Raw genomic sequence first — 23,924 nt, forward strand, 5'->3', positions numbered from 1 at the left:
CTGCAAAGCGTGACTGGGAGAGCTCTCCCAAGCATGTCCCTGGCGGCCCTCTGTGACCCGGGTAGACTTACCAGTAGGTCTGTGGGAGACTTACAGCGGGAGGTGGGGAATGGTCTCTCCTCCCTTCTCCAGCCCCCGTTCCCTGGGCTAAGGGGCCTCTGACGCCTGCACACAAAAGGGCCCTTCTCGCCCCCTGGCCTGTGGCGCCCCCACCAGGTGCCTCCTTCCCTCTCCCCACAGGTTCACTGAGACTCGCTGGGGAAGCCTTTCCTATGCCACGTTGCCGCGGTGGGCTCTCACCATCCACACTTGCTTCTTTTGGCCTCCCAGTATCCAATCCCTGCACTGTGGCGACATTACTAGGAAAGAGAGAGCCCTGTTCTGTGGGACTGAGCCCTGGGTGGATGAAGTCTTGTCGTGGGAACAGAGGGCCAAGAACACAGGAGGAAGCTCAGAGTGAAGAGGAGAGGGAGAGAGGGAACAAACACCGGTTCCTGGGGCTCCCCAAGCGGGGATGTCCCATCTGCCATGGTGCAGACCTGTCTCTAACCACAACCAGCCAGTCAAGTCTCCAGGGTGGGGTCTGTGCCCCTGGGGGGGACTAAAGATCTCTAGCATTCCTAAGAGTCCTCTGAGGCGCTGTGTGTGGCAGGGAGTGGGTAGCTGGCTGGTGTCCTTCCTGGGAGAGTCGACAGTGAGGAGACACTGGACACAAAGGCCACAGGACAGATGGGCATGTGAAAAATGGAGGGATCTTTAATCACTGAGCGAGAAATTGGAGGCAGATGAGGTGTGCAGCACAATGACATTTATGCGTTAAAAATTAAAAACACAGGCGAGGGGCAGGCAAAGAGGTTTGATTGGATCGGCTGCTGCTGGTCAGGAGCGGGTGGGGCAGTGCAGGGGAAGAGGAGCAGCTCCATCTTCAGATGTCCAGTGCCCCTACTGCCCTGGCACCACCCCACAGCTGGTCCCCAGGGTCCATTGAGCCTCCGGGCTCTCACCTACCTGCTGGCACATCTGTGTGAGGTCTTCCACCAGGCTGGCGGCTTCCCTGAAGGTGCGGGGGCCCTGCAACTGCACCCAGGTCCTCATCCTGCTGGGCAGTGCGCCCAGGAACTGTTCCAGCACCAGCAGCTCCAGCATCTGCTCCTTGGAGCGCACCTCGGGCTGCAGCCACTGGCAGCACAGCTCCCAGAGCTGGCCCAGTGCGAGGTGTGGCCCAGTGGCCACATGGTACTGGAAGTGCCAGAAGCGCAGGCGCTGGGCCTTGGTGTCCCCAAGGCTGGCCCAGGGGCCTCATCCTGGTCACTTGAGTCTGGGGACTGGGGGCCTCTGGGGAAGGTGGGGGCTTTGGCCAGTGGGAGCATTTCTCTGGCCACAGGACCCCTCTGAGAGGGTGTGCAAGGAAGCTAGATCCTTGGACAGAACCAGTGGCTCTGGACAGAGCCAGGCGTGGCAGCTGGGCACAGTCAGTAGTCAGGGGCCTGCAGAGAGGGGCAGGGACAGATAGCCCACATAAGAAGGCACCATTCGCTGCTCAGGATCCCCCTTCAGCTCCCCACCTCCCTGCCCTGCCCTCCAGCATCCCAAGGAACTGACCCAACCTCTCCCCAACTCATTTTGACCTAGTCTTCCACATGCCCCTCGTGGGCTACTTTGTGCTGAGGTCCAACCACTGGCTGCCCCAGGGCCTTTGCACCTGCTGCATTAGCCCAGCTCCTCCTCACTGCTTGTTCCAGCTCAGATGTCCTGAACATCATCTTCAAAGTGCTGTCCTCATAACCCCCATCCCTTCCTGAATACATCTTTTTTCCCTACTTAGTTTAGTATTTACCTCTCTCTCATTCAGTTAGTCATTCAACACACATCTACTAAAGAGCCCAAGGAACAGAATTCCAGCCCATACACGGTGGCCAGTGCTGTCCAAAGGAACTTCCTGAGGATGGAAATGTTCTCCACCCATGCTGTCCAATTCAGTATCCACCAGCCACACGTGGCTAGAGAACTTGAAATAAGAGACTGAATTTTAAATTTAAATTCCATTTAGATGGAAACAGCCAGATGTGCTACATAATAATGGATCACCCAGCAGAGGCCTCCTGCCTCGCCAGGGGTAGTATCTTTGCAGTCTCCACCTTTCCTTCCAAGTGCAGGCTGGGGGAGGAGGCACGGAGAGGACAAGAGGGACTGGAGCGAGACTGTGAAAGCAGAGGGAAAGGCAGTGAAAACATAAACCTTTGTGCATTTCCTGAGCTATGGTGAACATATAACTGAAAAAAAAGTTAAAAGTTAGGAAAATGAAAATAAGCAGGAAGGTTTTTTGTTGTCAATTGTACCCTGTGCTGATCCACTGGTACGAGTGTTCACTGGCATAGGCTTTCTGGAAAGCACTGTGGCAGCTTGTATATCAACAATATTCCAGAAGTTTGCATGCCAGATTTAGGCACCAAGAGTCATTACAAAAGTACCCAACAGTTGAGCTTGGTGGGATCAATTACCCTTCCCGCCAATCATGTGATGGGAGTATTCAGCTATGCAAAATGCACAGTAACATCATAACATGATCAAAGGAAGTATATACATGATGTATAGATGACATGAGAAGTGGGAAAGTGCGATGCAAAATGATGGGAGTGTCTGGAAAGGGACTGCTGGGGAAAGAGGCCCACAGGTGGCCAGCCAAGTGCTTTGTGTTTTTCATACTTTTCTGAATATCCTCCAAATGGTGTCCCCATCATGTGTGACCTTCATCAGCATGGAAAAACAAAACAAAACAAGGAATCTTTAGGAAGGATTTTTAAAGTAATGACAAATGCTTATGATATCACAAGTGAAAAGAAGGGGTTTCCACGTGATTCTTCTTTCTCCATCCTCTGGTGCATTTTTCATAAGTTCTACAGTTCTTGTGCGTGGGTTTCACAATCCAGGAGAAAGGAAAAGGGCAGGGAGGCAGAAAGGGCAACTCACCAGGCTTGTGCCCCGCTGGTAATCTTCAAGCCTGCTTACCTCACCACCTGCAGGCTGACTGGGTGTTTACAAGCTTGGTCATTCCTGCCAAGGCCACAGGCAGAAACACTCTTATGCTGTATTGACACTTTTATATATGTATTTTTGAAAAAAAAGAAAGGGCCCATTTCAGGGCCCCATAGGTTCAAGCAGTTCTCCCTGCCCTGAGGTCTTAGACCTTATTCTGTCAGGTGCTCAGGGAGTGAAATCCGGGCAGATTCCAGGGAGGAGGGCTGCAGCCCCTCAGCACCATGGGGTGGCGTAAGCTTATGGGAGACTGGGGTCAAGTGGCACTCTTAGCTGAAGGCACCAGGGGTCTACGGGGGTGCTGACATCTTTGTGTGGGAACCCTGGACCAGTGGGGGGGAGGTGCCTGGGTTGAAAGGGTCCTGGCTGATGGTTGGGAGGGGGGCCTGGGATAATCAGGAGGGTGGGCCAAGGTCTATGTAACTACAGGAGGATCTGGGGCCCCGAGGTCCTAGAGGCCTATTTTGGGAGGCACCTGGGATTGATGGGGCAGGAGTGTCTGAGTGGACAGCTCAATGCCATGTGGAAGGGCCAAGTTCACCAGGGGTGGGCACTAAGATCTGAAGCCCAGGCCCCAAATTCTATTGGAGGCAGGGGCAACACTGGATGCCTAGTGAGATGGTAGACAAATTCATTGCAGGAGTAAGTGAATGGATCTGAGATAGTTTACAGGGGGCAGGGGTCGTGCAGGGTTTGGGAGCTTAGGAGGACACAAGAGGAAGCACCATAATTAAATGAGAAAATTTAGGGAGGCGTGAGAGGGCAGCAGGCTGGGAATGTGGGGTGGGGTGAGGACGGTGGTTCCCACAGGCTGCCGGTCCGGTGGGGGCTACTGGTCGGGTGCGGGGAAACGGCAGGGGAGAACGTGGGCTGCGCTGAGCGGGTCTGGAGCGGACAGAGGCAGGCGGGTGGAGGGGCTTTCTGCCCCCACAGACGGGATACCAAGTGGGCCGAGGGCCCGGCGTTAACGGGCGGCCCACCGCCCCCGCCCCACATCGACCTCAGCCTCCCAGCACCTCAAGCCCCTCGCGCAGCCTCTAGCCTCCCGCTTCGTTTCCTGGCGACATCGGGACCCCACGAGAGGGTCCCGGCCCTGCTGCCGGCCTCGGGGGCGACCCCCGACCGGGTCCTTATTCCTGTCCCCGCGCGCTTCCGCTAACGCGATCCCCGCCAGCTCCCGCCGACGTGGCGCCCGCAGCCCGTGCCCGGAGTCCGCTGGCCCGACGGGCGCACAGGCCGGACAGCCGGCCGGGCCGCGGCGGACTCACCGCGCACGGGCTGCGCTCGGGCCCGGGGCGCTCCGCCGTGGCGACCCTCGCTGGGCAGCGCAGCCTCCCAGCACCTAGCGCGCGGCGGGCACCACCCGTCGGTACGTCACACACCGCGGGCCCCGGCAGGGCGGGCTTGTGACGCACGAGCGGCCAGAGCCAATCGGAAGGTGCCCGGGATGTGTCCCGCCCCCGCCGAGGGGCTTCGGTCGCCTTGGCAACGAGTCGCGCGGGCCGGAGCGCAGCTGCGGCGGCCGCGGCTGGGGGCGCCCTGCGGCGGGACTACTGTGCCGGCCACCGCAGGGCAGAAATTCCCGGTAAACATGGATCTTTTTGCTTTTTACTCTGTCTCATATTAGTATGTTAAAAGTTCTTTTAATATAAACATGTTTAGTATAAGTATGTCCCAGAATAGTATTGTGAGATTTAAGTAATAAAAGTACAGGATGCCCAGTTAGACTTGAATTTCAGATAACAATGAATATTATTTTTAGTATTAGTGTATTTCATATTTAGTATATTTTTGAAACTTTTTAATGTAAATATATGAGCATAAGTACTTTTCAGTGTAACTATGTCCCATAGTAGGGTTGCCAGATGTAGTTAACAAAAAGAAATCTCAAATGTAAATTCTAGATAAACCACGAATACTTTCTTAGTATCAGTGTGTCCCGTGTTTAGCATATTTACAATACGTTTTATATAAGTTATTTCATACAAATAATTTTTTAATATAAATATGTGCCAGTGTAGGGTTGCCACACTTAGCAAATAAAAATATAGGACCACACCTGGTTGAATTTGAATTTCAGATAAATGACTAATAATTTTTTTAGTATAAATATGTCCCAGAGGTATATTTGAGGCATATACTTATACTAAATATTAATACTAATACTAAATACTATATTAAATATTAATAGTATATCTTATAATTATGTTCCAAAATATATTTGGAGCACACTTATACTGAATTCTAATACCAAATCCTCTTCTAAATACTAATGATATAGTATAAGTACATTCCAATATGTATTTGGGAGATGTATTAAAATATTACTCATTTTTTATCTGAAGAACAGATGGGGGGAGATAAATATTTAAGGAGATGGCTCAGCTCTAGGACTGAGATGGAGATGGCTGGAGCTGCCCAGTGCTGAGATGAGGAAGCAAGAGGGTTGAGGTATGGAAGGAAACCAGGACTCACCCCCTGGGGCCTGGGACTGAGTACTATTCATCCACTGAACAGCTGGTTATTGAGTGCCTACGTGTACCAGCTGTTGTTGTAGGCACTGAGGCAGGGAGCACATCAGTGAGCAGCACTGACGTAGCTTGGGCCCTTCGGAAGCCCACAGTGCAGTGGACACACACCAGTAAACAAAGCAGATGCTTGCTGGAAGTGTAAGTGCCTAGAAGAAAATAAAACGGGGCCTGGAAATAGAAAGTCCCAGGAGTGGCAGAGAGGAGCTGCCTTAGCTAAGTGGTCAGGGCTATGCCTCTGTATCATCTCCTGCTAGCTGGTGGTCCCTGGAGTGTTGTATGCAAGTGCCACTATGTGCAAAAGCCACAGTTGGAAAAACAAAATAAGGGTGCTAAGGGCTTATTATTCTCCTTATAAATTAGGGACTTGTAATGACATGGGTCCCTGGTTCATCTTCTTGGTAGCTGAAATTGGCCTGGCTCTTTGGGCTAGTGAAGGCTCATTTGTGCATTTAAAACTCTGTGACCCACTGGAAAAATCTCCGTTGAGAGAATATTGACTTAATTTGTCTCTAGAGTCATAATGAAAGATACTGCCACAGGCCACTGGAACTCTGGATCCCTTGGGAGGCAGCCTGGAGCCAGGCAGAGGTTTCCAGACATTTTGTAAGCGGCAGAAACCTTTGTCCCAGATGGAATCTTACTTGAAACCCCAATCTAAAAAATAAATGAGCTAAAAGCAGAACCATTGTGGTTGCCAGGACCTAGAGAAAGGGGGAATGATGATTCTTTTGTGGGTGATGAAAATATTCTGGAATTAGATTGTGGTCATGGATGCACAACACTGGGAATATACTAAAAGGTACTGAACTGGGCCCGGGCATGGGTGGCTCACACCTGTAATCCCAGCACTTTGTGAGGCCAAGGAAGGAGGATCGCTTGAGCTCAGGAGTTGGAGGCTGCAGTGAGCTGTGATGGTGTCACTGTACTCCTACCTGGATGACAAAGCAAGACCCTGTCTCAATAAATAAGAAATAAAACCTACTGAACTGTAAAAGGATGAATTTTATGCTATGTGAATTACATCCCAATAAAATTGTTATTTAAAAGATGCAGAACTGTTTCTGTTGAAGCTGGTGGGAGGAAGACCCAGGGTCCCAGTTTGAAGGACCGCTCTTTGAATCTTTTTAAAGGAAGACCTCATGTGATCACAAATGCTCAAAAAATCAACTCCAAATGGATCTGGGGCATGAAACTAAACGCAAAATATTAAAGCTTTTAATAGGAAATATCTGAGAATATTTCAAACTTGGGAGTAGGGATGGCTTTCTCAAACAAGACACAAAAACTGCTCACTTTCCCTGCCCCAAGCTTAGAAAGACACTCTCCTATGTACGTGGGGCTAACAAACCTGTGAAGAGAGGATCATCTGATTAGCAATCAGGGACACACAAATTAAGAACACAGTGAGGTTTTATCTCACACTCACTAGGTTGGAAAACACTTAGAGATCTCATAAATCAAGGATGGAGAGACTGTGGCTCTCAGCCCTTCTTCCACATTGTTGGTGGAGTGTAAAGTGGTGAGCGTTGGAAAACATTTTGGCATTTTCTACTTCAGTTGAACACACACATACACTGTAACCCAAACTTGCTGCATCTAGGCTAGCTCCCTGAAAACACTTGAGCACATGGGCAATGGATACAAGCATAAGAATGTGGCAGCATCACTCTACAGAAGAGCCAAGAGCCCTCTGGAGAAACCTAGCTGCACTGTGCTCTATTCACACATTGGAATATTATACAGCAGTGGAAAAGCACCAATACAGAAAGCAGTAGTATGGATCTACCATAGTTTGTTTCTCCATTCACCTAGGGATGAACATTTTAAGTTGCTTCCAATTTGGAGCTTGAATGAATAAAGCTGCATTGAACATTTGGGTACAAGTCTTTGTGTAGACATTGGTTTTCATTTCTCCATTAGAAATACCTGCTAGGAGAATGACTGAGTCCTGAGTTTACAGATTAAATTTTTAAAACAATGGGAATCATCAAGAGAAATATATACTAAATGACCTAAATGTCTGAAATTTCTGTGAATGTAATTCAAAGAAGGGGAACTAGAATGGTCACATAACTCATGGAAATATGTTCATTACTTGAGCAATCAGAGCTGTGCTGAGTAACCCTACAATGAGACCCCTATAGCAGACAAAATGAATGAACCCCTTAAAAGCCCCTGGGGTGGTGTCAGCCTCATATTCATCCCTATATGACTGTAAGTTGAAGTCATAACCTCCACCATTACCAACACGTCATCACCACCATTGTTACCACCACCACCATCATCATCATCATCATCATTTATCCTCATTCTCATAATCAGTCCAAAACCATTCTCATTTCCAATTTTTCACTGTTACAAATAACACTGTGACAAATGCCTTTACACCCCACATGCATGATGTTTGTCTGGTTTTTCCATGAACTCTTCCAGATTAAGGTCTTGGGAGACTGACAAATGGCCTTGTTAACACAGAGGGAGAAAACCACGATCCAGCAGAGCTTGTTTACAAATAGGACTGGAGGGTTTGTATTTTTGTGTGAAAACACTACTTTTTTCCCTGCACCATTAGGCTTAAAGTTAACATTGAGTGTATTCTTAGAGTTGCTGGAGAGATGGTCCTTCAGCACTCTCTGCCTCCTCATGGGCTGGGTCTGGGTGCTGAAGGCAGGGAGTTCATTGGAAGAACCCCTGGCACCCCCTGGACAGCTATCCCCTGAAAGGGCTTTGTAGGCAGAGACAACATACCCTGGAAGACCCAGGTCCCCAACTCCTCTGGCTGGTTCTTAAATCATCTTGTAGTGAGAATGGTCAGATCCACCATAGATACTCATGAAACACATTTCTACAAAGGTTTCCATTTCTCCTATTGTTCTTAGAACACTATGGTGTTGGAATTTTATGTCTGGATAGAGAATTGAAAAAAAAGAAGTGTTTGTGCTAAGGAGACGTGCAGTTCAGACCCGTGTGAATTGCTGCCAGGCCTGTATCTGGGGACTGGGAGGCAATAGGGAGCAGTGGGTACTGTGGTGAGTGAGGCAGGACCCCGGCTGAGGGATACCTGCAGCTCAGCCCTAGCCCATGTTTGTCAGAGCAGGCTGCACCCCTCAGTGCAAGATCTTCTGAACTTGGGGAAAAGCTAGAAATTTGGATTCTCTAATACATGGGTTCTTAACAGGGACTGGTCCTCAACCCCCCGTGAAACATTTGGCAATGTCTGCAGATATTTTTGGTTGTCACACCTTGGGGTAAATGGTGTCACTTTGGCATTCATTGGGTGGATGCCAGGGGTGCCGCTAAATCTCATACAGCGCTGAACCACAGGAATTATCTGGTGCAAAATGTCAATAGTTCAAGGTTGAGAACCCCTGATCTAGTTTTCTCAATTCTGAATAATGAGAGCCAAACCAAGCACCTCCGTGGGCCCCCTTTGCCACCCGTGGAGTGGACAGTCCTGTTGTCCTCGTATACTAGCCGGAGTAGGAGGGAGGAGGCTACAGGGACAAGGGAGCGCACCTTTATCAAGCCTCACAGGTGCCCCCAGCGGCCAGTTCTATTAATGCTTTTTATCTAATGTGTTTTTTCCAAAGTGATAAGCTCTGGAATGTCCATTAGTTTGATTTTCTTCTCTTTGCCTCTTTTTTTTTTTTTTTAAATAAGAGCTTCATTGAGATATAATTCACATACCACTAAGTTCACTCTTGTAAAATGTACAACTCAATATTTTAGTATATTCCCAAAGTTGTGAAAGCATCACCACTATCTAATTCCAACACCTTCCCATCCCCCCCAAAAGAACGCCGTGCCCATTAGCAGTCACTCCCCATTCCCTCCTCTCCCCAGCCCCTGGCAGCCACTTTCTAATGAGAAACATACCCTATGTAGACATTATCTAGGTAGATGGATTTGCCTATTCTGGACATTTCAGTTGGATGTAGTCATATAACATGTGGCCTTTTTGTCTGGCTTCTTTCACTTAGCTGGGTGTTTTCAAGGCTCAGCCACATTGTATAATAGTATGTATTGGGACTTGTTCCTTTTTGTGGCTTTATAATGTTCCACTGGGTGGATGAACCACATTCCACCCATTCCTTGGTGGGCCTTGGGAATTGTTCCCTCTTTTTGGCTCTTTTGGTTAATGCTTCTGTAAACATTTATGTGTGGCCTTATGTTATTATTTCTCTTGTGCATGTACGAAGGAGTGGAACTGGTGGGTCCTGTAGTAACTCTGTGATTAACATTTTGAGGAGCTGCCAGACAGTTTTCCAAAGGAGCTGCACCATGTTACATTCCCACCAGCAATGTGCAAGTGTTCCAATTTCTGCACATCCTCGGCAACATCTGTTAGTTTTTGTTTTTTTCCTCTTTTAATGTTTCGTTGTTGTTGTTATCACAGCCATCCTAGTGGATGTGAAGGGGTATCCCCTCACTGTGCTGCTTGCATGTCCTTTTTTTTTTTTTTTTTGAGACAGAGTCTTGCACTGTTGCCCCAGGTAGAGCGCAGTGGCATCATCACAGCTCACTGCAGCCTCAAACTCCTGGGCTCCAGGGGTTCTCCTGCCTCAGCCTCCCAAGTAGCTGGGACTACAGGCCCATGTCACGATGCCCAGATAATTTTTTCTATTTTTATTAATAGTAGAGATGGGGGTCTCACTCTTGCTCAGGTTGGTTTTGAATACCTGAGCTCAAGCGATCCTCCCACCTCAGCTTCCCAGAGTGCTGGGATTACAGGCGTGAGCTACCACCCCCGCCCTCTTTGCATGTCCTTGATGGCTAATGATGTTAGTTGAGTGTTTCTTCTGGCACAGAGAGCTGCAACCAGGCCTTGAGGGATGTAAGCACAAGCCGTCCTGCTCTGTGTTAGGGAGTTGCTCACAGCCAGCCTCTCCGACCACAGAGATGCCAGCTCAGCCTGGGCCAGCCCTGCAGCTGCCTCCTGGGACCGAACACACTTTGTCCCTGCCTGGGGACCCTGGGGTGGGAGTTTTTGGCCCAGGGCCTCTGGAAGCTCTGGGGATGTCCCCATCTCCAGATGAGGCAGGAGGGGCTCAGGAGGCTCTCGGCCTCTTGTACCCTCCTGGGGGCTCTCTCCAGAAACAGCAGCCGGAACTACAGCACCTGCCCCTGGACTTGCAGGGTCCCTGAGGACACAGTGAGTACTCATTTGCCCCTCCCCAAAGTCTGCAGAGGCGGCCTGAGAGCTGTTATCCTTGGCCAAGGGGAGGCAAGGAAGCCACAGGAGAAGGAAGAACAACTTCTAATGGCCCTGGGGTTTAGTGGCCACCCAGCCCCAGTTCAGGCCGGGGCTCCAGGTGTGTCCCCAGCCCCCAGGTCCCAGATCGAGGGTAAGCTCCCAGGTAAAAGCCCCTTCACTGTCCATCCAAAGCGCCCCACACAGGGGCTGCTGCGTCACCAGCTGTTAGGCTGCTGTTCCAGTCATGTGGCTGTGCTTTCTGCTTCCCACCCTTGTGGGGTCTCTCTCTGGGGTGGCCTTTTGTGGGCCAATAGGCTGGCGGGAGCCAGGGCAGAGCCCCCGCTTTGACCGTCCTGGGGATGTGGTGGTTGGAGGCAGCTTCTCCATCTTTCACTTCTACAATGTTACCCTGTTCGATTTCACTGCCCCACCAGCCGGGCTGGCGTCTTCCAGGTGAGCGGCTGCTGGGGTTGGGGGGGGGCCCTGAAGGCCGAGGGGACCTCCAGAGCTCTCCTCCAAGGCCTCAGGCAGTGGCTAATTCTCAGGGTCATCCTTTCTGTCTGAATCCAGGTCAGTCGTTCCCTAGGTCCAACCTCTGCCCTTCTCTCCCCTTTGCTATCTTGTCTGTCTTTTGTCTGAAACGTGGTTTCCTCCTTGTGTCTGCGCTACATGGACCAGGCAGGGATTCTTTTCTTTCCTGTCCACTGCCGACCTTGGTGCTTAGAATAGCACCAGGCACACAGTGGGTGTGTTTGTTGAATGAATAAGTATTGGTGGAATGAACGAATCTCTTCCTGAGTGGATCAGCCCCTGGGCTTCCTGTACCACATGCTCGTCTCCCGTTTCTGTCTTGTGTTCCCAACGTGCCTTTCTTGACATCGGGAGTTCCTGACAGTCCTTTTGGTTGTTCTTTCTTTTTTTTTATGCAATGAATATGTTTACCTTTATTAAAAAATTGCCAAAGTATTTTTCAAAGTAACTGTACCATGTTGCATTCCCACCAGAAATGCATGAGACTTCCTATTGTCCCACATTCTTGCCATCCATTGATATAGTCACGTTATTTTTTCTAATCAATGAATAATAATTGTATATATTTGGGGGGCACAATATGATGTTCTGATATATGTATATAACATGGAATAATCAAATCAAGTTAATCACATCCATCACCTCATATACTTATCATTTCTTTTGGTGATGCAAACATTTAAAATGTATTCTGTTGAGATTTTGAAATAGACATTAATTATTATTAACTATATTCCCCATGCTGTGCAATAGATCTTGAAACTTATTCCTCCTGTCTTACGGAACTTGGTACCCTTGGACCAATGCCTCCCCATCCTCCCACCCCTTTGCCTGTTCTGATTGATGCTGCACCTAACATGTTGTGCACAGTGTTTGTGGGGCCGGATGTGGTCACCCCCCTCGAGTATGTGGGTACCCCATAGTCACTGGCCACATCTGCACCACAGCAAACAATCCACACGGCTTATCTCTCCCTCAGTGTCTCCACGTGGGGATACCAGGTGGCTCAGGGTTTTGTCTTTGCTATTGAGGAGATCAACAGAGACCCCCATCTGCTTCCTAACCTCACGCTGGGCTTCTCCATCCGGAACTCGGGGGACTCAGTGCACGGAGCCCTCCATGAGACCATGGGCTTTCTCACAGGGCGCGAGGAGCCCATCCCCAACTACACGTGTGGGCTCAGCCCTCCCCGGGCTGCCCTGGTCGGAGACACTCGCTCAGTGGTTTCCATCCCCATGGCCAGGCTTCTGGGGCTCTACAAATTTCCCCAGGTGAGTCATCCACAGCCTTTTCCTGTCACAAACAATGAGGATGGTAACCAGGACAGTAGTGATAGGTAATGTTGAGATGCTGCCGCTATGGGCCTAGGTTTCCTGCTAATGCTCCATGGGCCTGACACTGCTCTCTTCCTCGAGATAACCCTGTTTCGGGAGCACTATAATTGCCAGTGCGCTGATGATGAAGCTGAGGTTTAGAGAAAACTCAGTGACGGGTCCCAGCTCACCCAGCTGAGAGGTGCTGGAGCTGGGGTTTGGATGCGGGCCATGGGCTCCTGCCACTAGCTCTGTCTCTTCACCGTTGACACTTCCTGAATCTCAGGTCCTCAGCGTCAAGCCCACAATAGTGGCTGTGTCCAAGGGCCACCTTTTCTTTTCTGCTTATATTTTTAACGGGTTAATTGAGATACAATTTGCTTACCATACAACTCACTCAAGTGATTCAGTGGCTTTTAGTACATGCAGAGCTGTGCAGCCATCACCACAATCAGTTTGAGAACATTTTCATCACCCCACAAAGAAACTCCAACCACGCTAGCCACCATTTCCCATCACCCCTACCCCTGGCAACCACTGATCTGTGTTCTGTCTCTATGGATTTGCTTGTTCTGGACATTTCCTATAAATGGGGTCAGACACTAAATGGTCTTTTGTGGTAAGCTTCTTTTACGGAATGTGATGTTTTCAAGGTTCATCCACGTTGTCGCCTGTGTCCAACTTTTGTTCCTTTCCATTGGTGATTAATATTATACTCCAGTGTGTACACAGACCACATTTTGTTTATCCATTCCTCAGGTGATGGACATTTGAGCCGTTTCCACGCTTTGGGTATTGTGAATAATGCTGCTGTGAACGTCCATGCAGTGGCTGTTCAGTTCTCTTGGGTGTACTGGTAGAATTCCTGGGTCAGATGGAAAGTCTATGCTTAACTGTTAGAGGATCTGTCAGTGTTTTCCAAAGTGGCTGCACCATTTTACATTCCCACTAACATTGTATAACAACTCCATTTTACATTTACTCATTTTTGACTGTGTAACCTATAAATTTTGGTGAATTCTTCTATCTTTGAATGCCTTAAATTTACTAGGTTTCTTGGCCTGCCGGGGGAGGACTTCCTGCTTGTGTAGCTGGGGCTCTGTAAGTCACAGATTAGGCCTGGGGGACTTTCTGGGTGCTGGGACCGCAGAGCAAAGCCCAACTTTTGCTCCTCCTGGCAGGTTGTTGGGCGGAGGGGATTTCTTCTAAAGTGAGACGCTTCGGGTGTGTGCTCCGATCGCACAATCAATTAGTCCAGTTCTATCCTGATGAGAAGGGGACCGACTGTTAAGAACCTCTGCAAATAACCACACTGCCATCAGAGGTGTTTTAACTCCAAATGATCCAACCAGCCCAATTTGTCCAACTATTTACTCTAATTACCTCCAACTTGGATTCTTACGTAAAATGCTTCTGAGCTGGAGGTTTCTGTGAGGAGGTTGGTTTTTTTTTTTTTTTTTTTTTGTTGTTCTTTTTCTTCTTTTCCTTTTAAATTCAAGCACATTTAAAGGATTAGAAACTCTACTTCTTGACCATAACTCAAGAAACTCTTGTTTTCCTATATATGTAGGGTTGCCAGGTAAAATATAGGACCCCAGTTAAATTTGGATTTCACATAGACAATGAATAAGTTTTTTCCCAAATATTGCATGGGGCATACTTAGACTAAAATATTATTTGTTGTTTATCCTAAATTCAAGTTTAAGTGAGGATCCTGTATTTTTATTCCCCAAATCTGGCAGCCTTATGAGATTGAGTCAGCCTAGTAGGTCTGCATGAGCCAGTCAGGCCAGAGGACCATTGGCCCAGTGTAACTTCCAGGTAACCCAGGTCTTTACTGCCCTCTGGTGGTGGGAGCGTGGTTTGCACTCATATAAGGGGCATGAAAGACCTTTATCCACCACAGACACCCACAGATGGAGCAGCTTCTTTCTGTACCTGAGCCAGGGCCCAAAAGCAAACACACACACAAAACTCCGCTGGCCCCAGTTTCACAGAGCTCTTCTCTCTTCTGGGGCACGTGGAGTGGTGTCTTCATTGACAAATCGACAAACAAGCCAACACTGACTGACCAGATTCCCTGTCATCTCTCAGGCCACAAAGGTCACTAAATGGCCAGACCACATGAGCAGGTTCCAAATCATTGCCAGCACCAGTGGAGAACAACCTCTCAGCTCTGTGCAAGACAGAGCTAGACTCAGAACACCACCTGGCAGGAAACGGAGACGTCAACATGGCGTGGAGGTGGGCAAAGAGGAGGGACACCGAGAGGAATGAAGGTCAAGTTCAGCTTCCCCTGGGCTGCATTGAAGGAGCCACAAAGGGGTGTGTCTGGGCTTGTCCAGAGGGTGAGGGGCACAGGAGCATCATTTCCAGAAACTCTCATGCAAACTCTCCTACAATGAGGGATGGACCCTCAGTGACACAGTTTACCCAAGTAGTAAATGAGGGAACGGGGAGGGGAGAGCTGGTCCAAGCATCTAAATTTTTAAAATTGTAATCTAGATGGTTCTTTGGTGCACTAGGACCTTGCTACTCAAGAGTGTCGACCGGGAATCATCATCAGCTGGAAGATTGTCAGGGATGCAAACCCTGGGGTCCCACCCCTGCCTTCTGAGCAGAGCCTTAACAAGGTCCCACACTGACACTGGAGACACACTGGGCTGGGCAGTCCAACAGCTGCTCCCTTCTGAGAGACGATTGCACCCCAGGCTTTGATCCCCCGTTGCCCGCTGAAGGTGTTCATGGGATGTGGGGCTTTCAGTAGCAAAACTGGGATGAGGAGTCACCCGCGGTGTGTTCTCACTCTGCCCACATTCCCCCATTCCACCCTGACCATCACCTGTGCCTGAGTTCCCGACTCTCACCCTCTCCTATTGCCCTGGCCCCTTCCCTTGCAGGTCAGCTACTCATCCACCCTGGCCAGCCTCAGTGACAAGACCCAGTTCCCGTCCTTCCTTCGGACCCTGGCCAGTGACCTCATGTCCTCTCACGCACTGGCCCAGCTGGTGCTCCACTTCCAATGGTCCTGGGTGGGCATTTTGGCACAGGATGATGACTTTGGGCAGCAGAGCAGCTCTCTGGTGACCCGGGAGCTGGGCAAGGCCGGAGTCTGCATCGAGTTCCACCTCCACATCCCCTCCCTACAGTCCCTGGAGAAGATCAACACCATCGTCCACAAGATGGAGAACTGCACTGCCACTATCATTCTGGTCTTCTTGAGCAACTCAAATTTCCAGCTCATCTTGCAGCGCTTGCTGGGCCGTGGCACCATGGGCCAGGTCTGGGTCAGCCGAGAGACTCTGCACATAGCGTTTGCCCTGAACACACCAGGTGTCTCCCAGGTCCTGCAGGGCTCCTTCAGCCTTCTGCAGCACACCAGCCTGGCCCCTGGGCTTCCTGAGTTCCTCTCTCGCCTGCACCCCACCAGGACCCCAGAAGACATGTTCATGAAGAGGTTCTGGGAGGTCACCTTCAGATGCACGTGGCCCCAAGGGAGCCAGGGGTCAGCGAGTAACAGCACGATGCAAGGGGGAGTCCGATTCTGCTCTGGGAATGAGAGTCTGTCAGTCCAGGAACATCCTTTCCAGGAAGTGATTAAATTAGATGTTGCATACTCGGCAGTTTACAGCATCGCCCACGCCCTGCAGGATCTGGTGGCCTGTGAAAGTGAGGATGAGGTGTGTGCAGACACTCGGCACTTCCAGCCCTGGCAGGTGAGAAAGAAACGTGCGGAGTGGACAATTCAGGGAAGGTTAGAAAGCCAGGCATTCACTCACCCTGAGCTATGGAGGTAGAACAGAGACAGCGCTCCTCAGGGAGGAGGCCTTATGCTGACAGCCCTGAGCATCTCAGCGGGAGCACTGGATGAAGAGTCTTAAGTCCACCCTAGCTGTATGACCTCAGATGAGTAACGTCCGTGTGGCATTGCTCTATTCAGCAAATACACAATGCCTAGTTAAATTTGAATTTCAGATAAACAGCAAACAATTTTTTGTATGAGTATATACCAAATACTATATGGGATATACTTGTACTAAAAGTAGTCGTCCTTTTACCTGAAATTGAAATCCACCTGGACCTCCTGTATTTTATCTGGCAACTCTACTTCTTCAATCTCAATAAGCTCATCTCAAAATAGGAGAAAGAAGGGTCCACTCACAGGGTTGTTGGGAACCTTAAGTCAGATGATAGTGCAAAAGCCCTTTGTACACTAAAAATTCCTTGCAGATAGGAGGTGACCCATATAGACCCACTGGCACCCTGGGTGAGGCCAACCTGTTCCTGTAGTTGCTGGTGACTGGGGAACAATCAAGGCAGAAATTGTTGTGCTTGCATCTCTGGGCCCCAGTTACTTCATTTGTAGAACAGAGAATATATTAATTCTACCTCTTGGATGGTTGTGAGTTAATATACATAAAGCACTTAGAACGGAGCCCAGCAGGTGGTAAGAACTGAATTGTATTCTGTTATTATTGTAACTCAAGCTATACACAAAATCCAACCGAAGGGCTAGTTCTGTGGTTATGTGCACACCCTGGGATCCTGACTCCCAGCACAGCCAAGTGGCAGGAGCCTGTGGTGCCTGCAGGGGTGGCCAACCCCAACCCTCCTCCAGGGAAGAGCTGGTGAGAAGATGATTTCCTCAGAGCCCCCAGCCAAATGCTTCATCTGCATGGAGGGTTGCCAGATCTAGCCAACAAAAACACAAAATACCTGATCAAATGTGAATTTCAGCGTGACAATGAATCATCTTTTAGTATAAGTATGTCCCCAAGATTGCATAAGACATTCTTAAAAGTTATTGTTTATCTGAAATTCAAGTTTCACTGGGTGACCTGTATTTTATCTGAAAGGCAACCCTATCATGTGGCTTTTCTCATTATCATTTTATTGATAAGAGGAGGTCATGCGCCAGCTAAGGTTTCCCAGAGAGGGGCCTCCCGTGTCTGGGAAAGAGCCTCCTGCTCTTCTCTCTGCATTGCAGACCAGGGCGCATCCTGGTGAACATACCCTCTCTACTAATAAACAGTATCTAAGAGCCCTTTCCCACCACCGCTAACTTGTGCCTCTAGACACCTTCTGCCAGTTGCCTTGGATGCGCTCAGTGTTTTTTTTGTTTGTTTTTTTTTTTTTTTTGAGACAGAGTGTCGCTTTGTTGCCCTGGCTAGAGTGAGTGCCGTGGCGTCAGCCTAGCTCACAGCAACCTCAAACTCCTGGGCTTAAGCGATCCTACTGCCTCAGCCTCCCAAGTAGCTGGGACTACAGGCATGCGCCACCATGCCCGGCTAATTTTTTTTTTCTATATATATTTTAGTTGGCCAGATAATTTCTTTCTATTTTTAATAGAGACGGGGTCTCGCTCTTGCTCAGGCTGGTCTCGAACTCCTGACCTTGAGCGATCCACCTGCCTCAGCCTCCCAGAGTGCTAGGATTACAGGCGTGAGCCACCACGCCCGGCCACGTGCTCAGTGTTTGATCTGTGGCTTCTCCTCTCCAATATTCCTAGTGGTGACGCCTCTAAGAGGAAAGCTCATAGGTGTTTGTCCTCTCCAACCATTTCCACAGAACGGAGAAGCTGGCGAGTACTCCAACCTTTCAATGGCCAGGCTACTTGGCCTGTTATGAGCCACCTTAAGTGTCTGAAACATTGTGGCTTGTTAACTTTACTCATCAAGCATGTAATTTTCACAGAGCCTCTGACCTACCATCTTCTGATGCTAGGGGAGAGAGGCAGCTCACGGGGCATCTTCTCCAGCCACTCAGGGTGCAGGTGGAAAACTGCGGCCAAGTTGAAAAGAGATCTCTCAGGAGATGTGGTGCTGGCTGGTGAGGTTACCATGGAGGACGAGGCCAAGGAAAGGGGTGTTTTCATTAGCTTCACTCAGGTTTCCTGGGCCTCTACTGTGTGCCAGGTGCTACTCTAAGGACACAAGATACATATGGTTGTGAGCAGGATGGACAATGATGTTTGTTGACTTTTTCATGAGCCCCTGCAGATGTCATGGGCCCTGTGCCTCCTGCACCTAATGGCCTGAGACATCTTGGCCAGACCCCAGGGACTGGCCCTTGCCAACCTACCATGCCACCCTTCCATCCCCAGCTGCTTCGATCCCTCAGGAAGGTGCATTTCAAGACCCCTGATGGGACAGAGATCATGTTTGATGCCAACGGAGATGTAGTTACAGAATTTGATATTCTGCGTGGGCAGAAGACTGCGGAGGGTCCATTCCACTTTGTCCACATAGGCACAGTCAACCCCAGAGCATCTTTGGGGGACAGAATGACAATCCACTTGATGAAGGAGGAGCTCCAGGTGAGTTCCCTGGGTGCACAAATGACCCCAGTCCTGGTGTATTAGAGTCAGGGGGAAACACAGAGGCCGGTGGTCCATGTCCCTATTTGATGCATGGAGCAGATCCGACTCCAGATTGAGTGAGTCGTAACTCAGATGCCATTTTGCCATACTAGACCCTTCTCTGAGGAGAGAAAGCATTTACTCACCACTAAAAATGAAAATTTAGAGCTACAGAAGTTAAATCAGAGTTTGCATCAGGAGTTTCTTGTATTTTTCATTGTGTCTGTATTTAAGGATCTGCTGAGTGGAAAGGCAGATAGTTTTCCTGGGAAGATGGCAATACTCTTCACCAAACATTCCCGTGGGGATTCTGGGAGGTGGGCATAATGAGTGTTTTCCTTTTACTTATTAACAAATTCAGTTGCTGTCTTGGGACAGGCGTGTATAGGTGTCCACTCCAGCTCATAGACACACCCATCCTTCTGGCCACCATTAGTGGACATGTGGCCCCCTGCACTGCAACCTTGCCTTCCTTGTTCTTGGGGGCGCCTGCAGTGTTGGACTTTGGGTCTTCCAAGTGAGAATCAGGCTCCTAGCTCTGCACCCCACAAACCCAGTGGACACAGGATGAGTGTTCAGAGGATTCTCTTGAAGTGCCTTCCAATTGGCTTGAGCTGGGAAGGGCCTTCTTCTCCTTTCTGAGGGTGGGAGAAACCTAGCATTCCACACTTCCCTCCAAGGCATTCTCACCCTCTTCCTCCCTCTGACTCTTGCCTGGAGGTGGGAGGGAAGCTGAGGGAGGCAGAATTGCCCCTTGTCAGATCCTGTGTAGATGGGAGGGCCACTGGTGGTACAATGCAAGGTTGTGTGTGTTGGCGGGGGGTGGTCAGCACCTGCAATTCTTGATGCAGGAGTCTCAGAGAGACTGGAAAGGCGCCATTTCACACTGAGACTAAGCTTTCCCACCATCAGCCAGGTGAGCCAGGTGGAGCCCCTCCCAAGGGTCTACTCATTTGCTACATTTATGGGAGCTTCTCCAGTCTGCCTGCTCTATGTAACTGCGATGATTTTTTCCCCTGAAAGCAGCCTCATCCTGTGGGTGGGAAGATCACTGGATTTTTTCTCTGGGCTGGTTCGGGACAGGACATGTGTCCTGTGCCCGTGGGCCAGTCACTGATCACACCCCTGCTGGTCTGTCCCCAGGTCCCCAGCTCTGTCTGCAGCAGGAGTTGTGCTCCAGGATTCAGCCAGATTCCCCGACAGGGGTTCCCACATTGCTGTTTCGAGTGCAGCCGCTGCCCGGAGGGACACTTTGCAGACCAAATAGGTGAGGGCTTGTGGAGGCTGAATCCTAAGGGGCCATCAAAGCCCCCACAGCCTCTCAAATTCCCAATCCAGTTGTTGCACAATCTCCAGCCTTCTGTGGACTTTGGACATGGGACTGCTGGCTAGGAAGCTACTGTTACAAGTACTTTTAGGTAAATGTTTTATTGAACTACACAGATAAATGCATGGGTCATAAGTGTGCAGCCTGATGAATCCTCCCCTAACAAATACTCAGCGTCCTTGGTCCCCCTTATCGAGCGAGAAACAACATGACCTGTCCCCAGAAGGCCCTCGTGCCCCTCCTGGTCATTTCCCTGCCCATATAGCCGCTATCCTGGCTTCTGTTGGCTTCAATGAGTTTTGCTTGTTTTTTAACCTCCTATAAGTGGAATCACATGGTGAGCATCCTTTTGTTTCTCACTTTTTCCTCTGCATTATGTTTGTGAGATTCACCACAGTGGTTATGCGTAGCTGTGGCTCTCTTGCTCTCCTCCTTGGCAAGATTCCAATGTGTGCATAGGCCACGGCTACTTCATCCATTCCAACAGGGAGGGGGGTTTGATCAGGGGCTGTAACGAGCAGTGCCACTGTGTCTTTTGGGGACATATGGATGAATTTCTGTTGGGTATGGCATTACTGGGCCACAGGTAGATGTACATGCAGCTTGAACAGACACTGGTGGTTGTCCCAGTTGACATTCCCACTACAAGTGTATGCAATGCCCAATTGCCCCTGTATTAGTTTCCTGTTGCTACTGCAACAAATTACCCCCCACTTATTGGCTTAAAACAACACACCCAGCCTGAGCAAGAGTGAGACCCCGTCTCTACTCAAAATAGAAAGAAATTAGCTGGACAACTAAAAATATATAGAAAATATTAGCTGGACATTGTGGTGGATGCCTGTAGTCCCAGCTACTCGGGAGGCTGAGGCAGGAGGATCATTTGAGCCCAGGAGTTTGAGGTTGCTGTGAGCAAGGCTGATGCCACAGCACTCGCTGTAGCCTGGGCAACAAAGTGAGACTCTGTCTCAAAAAAACAAAAACAAAAACAAAAAAACCAAACAACAAAAAAAACCCCCCACACATTTATTATCTCACAATTTCTACAGTTTAAAAGTGTGGGTACAGCATGCTTCAGTTGGGTACACTGCTTAGGGTTCCACGAGGCTAAAATTAAGTTGTTGGGAAGAATGTGTCCCTTACTGGAGGCTCTGGGGAAGAATCTGCTTCCAAGCTCATGCAGCTTTTTGGCAGGATTCAGTTCCATGCGGTTGTAGGACTGACGACCCCATTTCCATGAGGGCTGTCATCAGAGGTCATTCTCAGCTTCTAGAAGCTGCCTGAATTCCTTGCCTCATAGGCTCCCTCCATCTTCAAAGTCAGCACTGGTGGGTCCCATCCCTCATGCTTCATATTTCTCCTGCCTCTTTTTCTGCCACATTTCTCTGCTTTCGCCTTCTTCCTTCCTTTCCCACTTTTAAGGGTTCATGTGATGACACTGGATCCACCCAGATAATTCAGGATAGTCTCCCCAAGTGTCTCTTGCATGTGAGGTAAGATTCACAGGTTCCACAGCTTAGACATCTCTGGGGAAGGGGCATTATTCTGCCTACCACAGTGCCCATCCTTACTGGCCATCAAGTTCTGAGTCTTCAGCCATTTGGTGGGGCCATGGAGCTTTCTCATTGTGGTTCAGAGCAGTAATTTGAAACAATCCTAAAGGATGGGTGGCAGAGTTGGTGAGAATTTCTGTATTAGTTTGCACGGGCTGCCATTACAAAATACCACAGCCTGGGTGGCTTAAAGAACAGACACTTATTTTCTCACAGTTCTGGAGGCTGGAAGTCTGAGATCAAGGTGTTGGCAGGTTTGGTTTCTTCTGAGCCTCTCTCCTTGACTTGCAGATGGCTGCCTTCTTGCTCTTCCTCCCATGTCTTCCTTCTGTGTGTACCTGTGGCCTAATCTCCTCTTCTTGTAAAGACACCACTCATATTGACTAAAGACTTCATTTAACCTTAATTACCTCATATCCAATTTATCTATCTCCAAAGAAAGTCACATTCTGAGGTACTGGCGGTTAGGACATCAACATATAAATTTTGGGGGTACACAACTCAGCCCATAACAATTGCTAATAAGAATAGTTACAACTACCACTTGGAAAAAATTAACCATTAAAAGGCCCAAATACAAACATGTATATAGGATGCACATTCTACCTTGTGCCTCAGGCTCCCAATGTGGCCCATCCTAGCACTAGCACTTCAGAATAATCCATCAACACATTAACAGATGTGAAACACTCTGTTGGGTGCATAAGGAGCCTCCCTCTACATGGCTGGTGTCATTACTATAACGTTGCAGACATGGGATCTGTGTGTCTCCCACAGACATGAAGCAATGTCTTCTGTGCCCAGAGGAGCAGTACTCAAGCCACACCAGAGACCACTGCCTGCCCAGGACAGAGATCTTCCTGGCCTTTGACGAGCCCCTGGGCCTCACGCTGGCCTCGGCAGCACTCATGCTGGCTGGGCTGGTGCTGCTGGTCCTTGGGGTGTTTCTGAAGCACCGGGATACGCCTGTGATCAGGGCCAACAACAGAGCTCTCAGCTACATGCTCCTCACCTCCCTGGCCCTCTGCGCCCTCTCTGCCTTGCTCTTCCTTGGCCGTCCCACTGCTGCCACTTGCCTCCTCCGCCAGACCACCTTTGCCATTGTGTTCACTGTGGCTGTCTCCTCCATCCTGGCCAAGACCCTCACTGTGGTCTTGGCCTTCAGGGTCACCAGGCCGGGGGACAGGGTCCAGGTGTGCCTGCGACCTGGCGCCTCTACCTCGGTAGTCCTTGTTGCCTCCTTGGTGCAGGTTGTTCTCTGTGGGGTCTGGCTGGGCACCTCCCCGCCATTTCCAGAAAGGGACACAGCCTCAGAGCCCAGCCACATTGTCATCCAGTGCCAGGAGGGCTCTGGTGTCGCTTTCTACTGCGTGCTGGGCTACCTGGGCCTCCTGGCCGGGGTCACCTTCTCTGTGGCCTTCCTGGCCAGGGGTCTGCCCGATGCCTTCAACGAGACTAAGTTCCTTACCTTCAGCATGCTGCTTTTCTGCAGCGTCTGGACAGCCTTCCTGCCCCTGTACCACAGTGCCCGGGGCAAGTCCACTGTGGCTGTGGAGATCTTCTCTATCCTGGCCTCCACTGCAGGGCTGCTGGGTGGCATCTTTATCCCCAAGTGCTACATCATCCTGCTGAAGCCAGAGCAAAATACCCCAGACTGGTTGAGGCGAGGACGCTGGGCTCAGCAGGAAAGACAGAGCAAGGAGCTTCAGAGCAGGCGTCTCCCCCAAGGCCCATCCTCACGAGCCAGTCCTCGCTGAGCAACGCTATCTATAATGGCCAAAAGTGAGAACAACCCAAATACCCATCAACTGATGAATTGATAAACAAAATGTGGCATATGCATACAATGGAATGTTATTGGACATTAAAAAGGAATGAAGTACTGACACATGCTACAACATGGATGAACCTTGAAAACATAATGTTGAGCGAAAGAAGCCAGGCACAAAAGACCATATACTGTAAGATTCCACTTACATGAAATATCCAGAATAGGCAAATCCATAGAGATATAACATATATTAGTGGTTGCCTAGGGCTGGGGAAGAGGGTGATTTCGGGTTGATGGGTGATGGCTTAGG

The 23,924-nt window shown here is 49.5% G+C and overlaps 1 protein-coding gene across 1 annotated transcript; it reads left to right on the plus strand.

The window, feature by feature from the left end:
- The first annotated feature begins 11,430 nt into the window (after nucleotides 1–11,430).
- On the plus strand, nucleotides 11,431–23,666 carry LOC123624167 (extracellular calcium-sensing receptor-like). Its single transcript, XM_045531799.1, has 6 exons — nucleotides 11,431–11,439; nucleotides 12,240–12,563; nucleotides 15,506–16,321; nucleotides 18,709–18,921; nucleotides 20,107–20,230; nucleotides 22,621–23,666. The coding sequence occupies exons 1-6, from the start codon at nucleotides 11,431–11,433 to the stop codon at nucleotides 23,598–23,600; spliced, it is 2,466 nt and encodes an 821-aa protein (XP_045387755.1). The 3' UTR covers nucleotides 23,601–23,666.
- Nucleotides 23,667–23,924: the final 258 nt, after the last annotated feature.

The sequence above is a fragment of the Lemur catta genome, chromosome 19, assembly GCF_020740605.2.
Source record: "Lemur catta isolate mLemCat1 chromosome 19, mLemCat1.pri, whole genome shotgun sequence".
Taxonomy (NCBI): Eukaryota; Metazoa; Chordata; class Mammalia; order Primates; family Lemuridae; genus Lemur; species Lemur catta.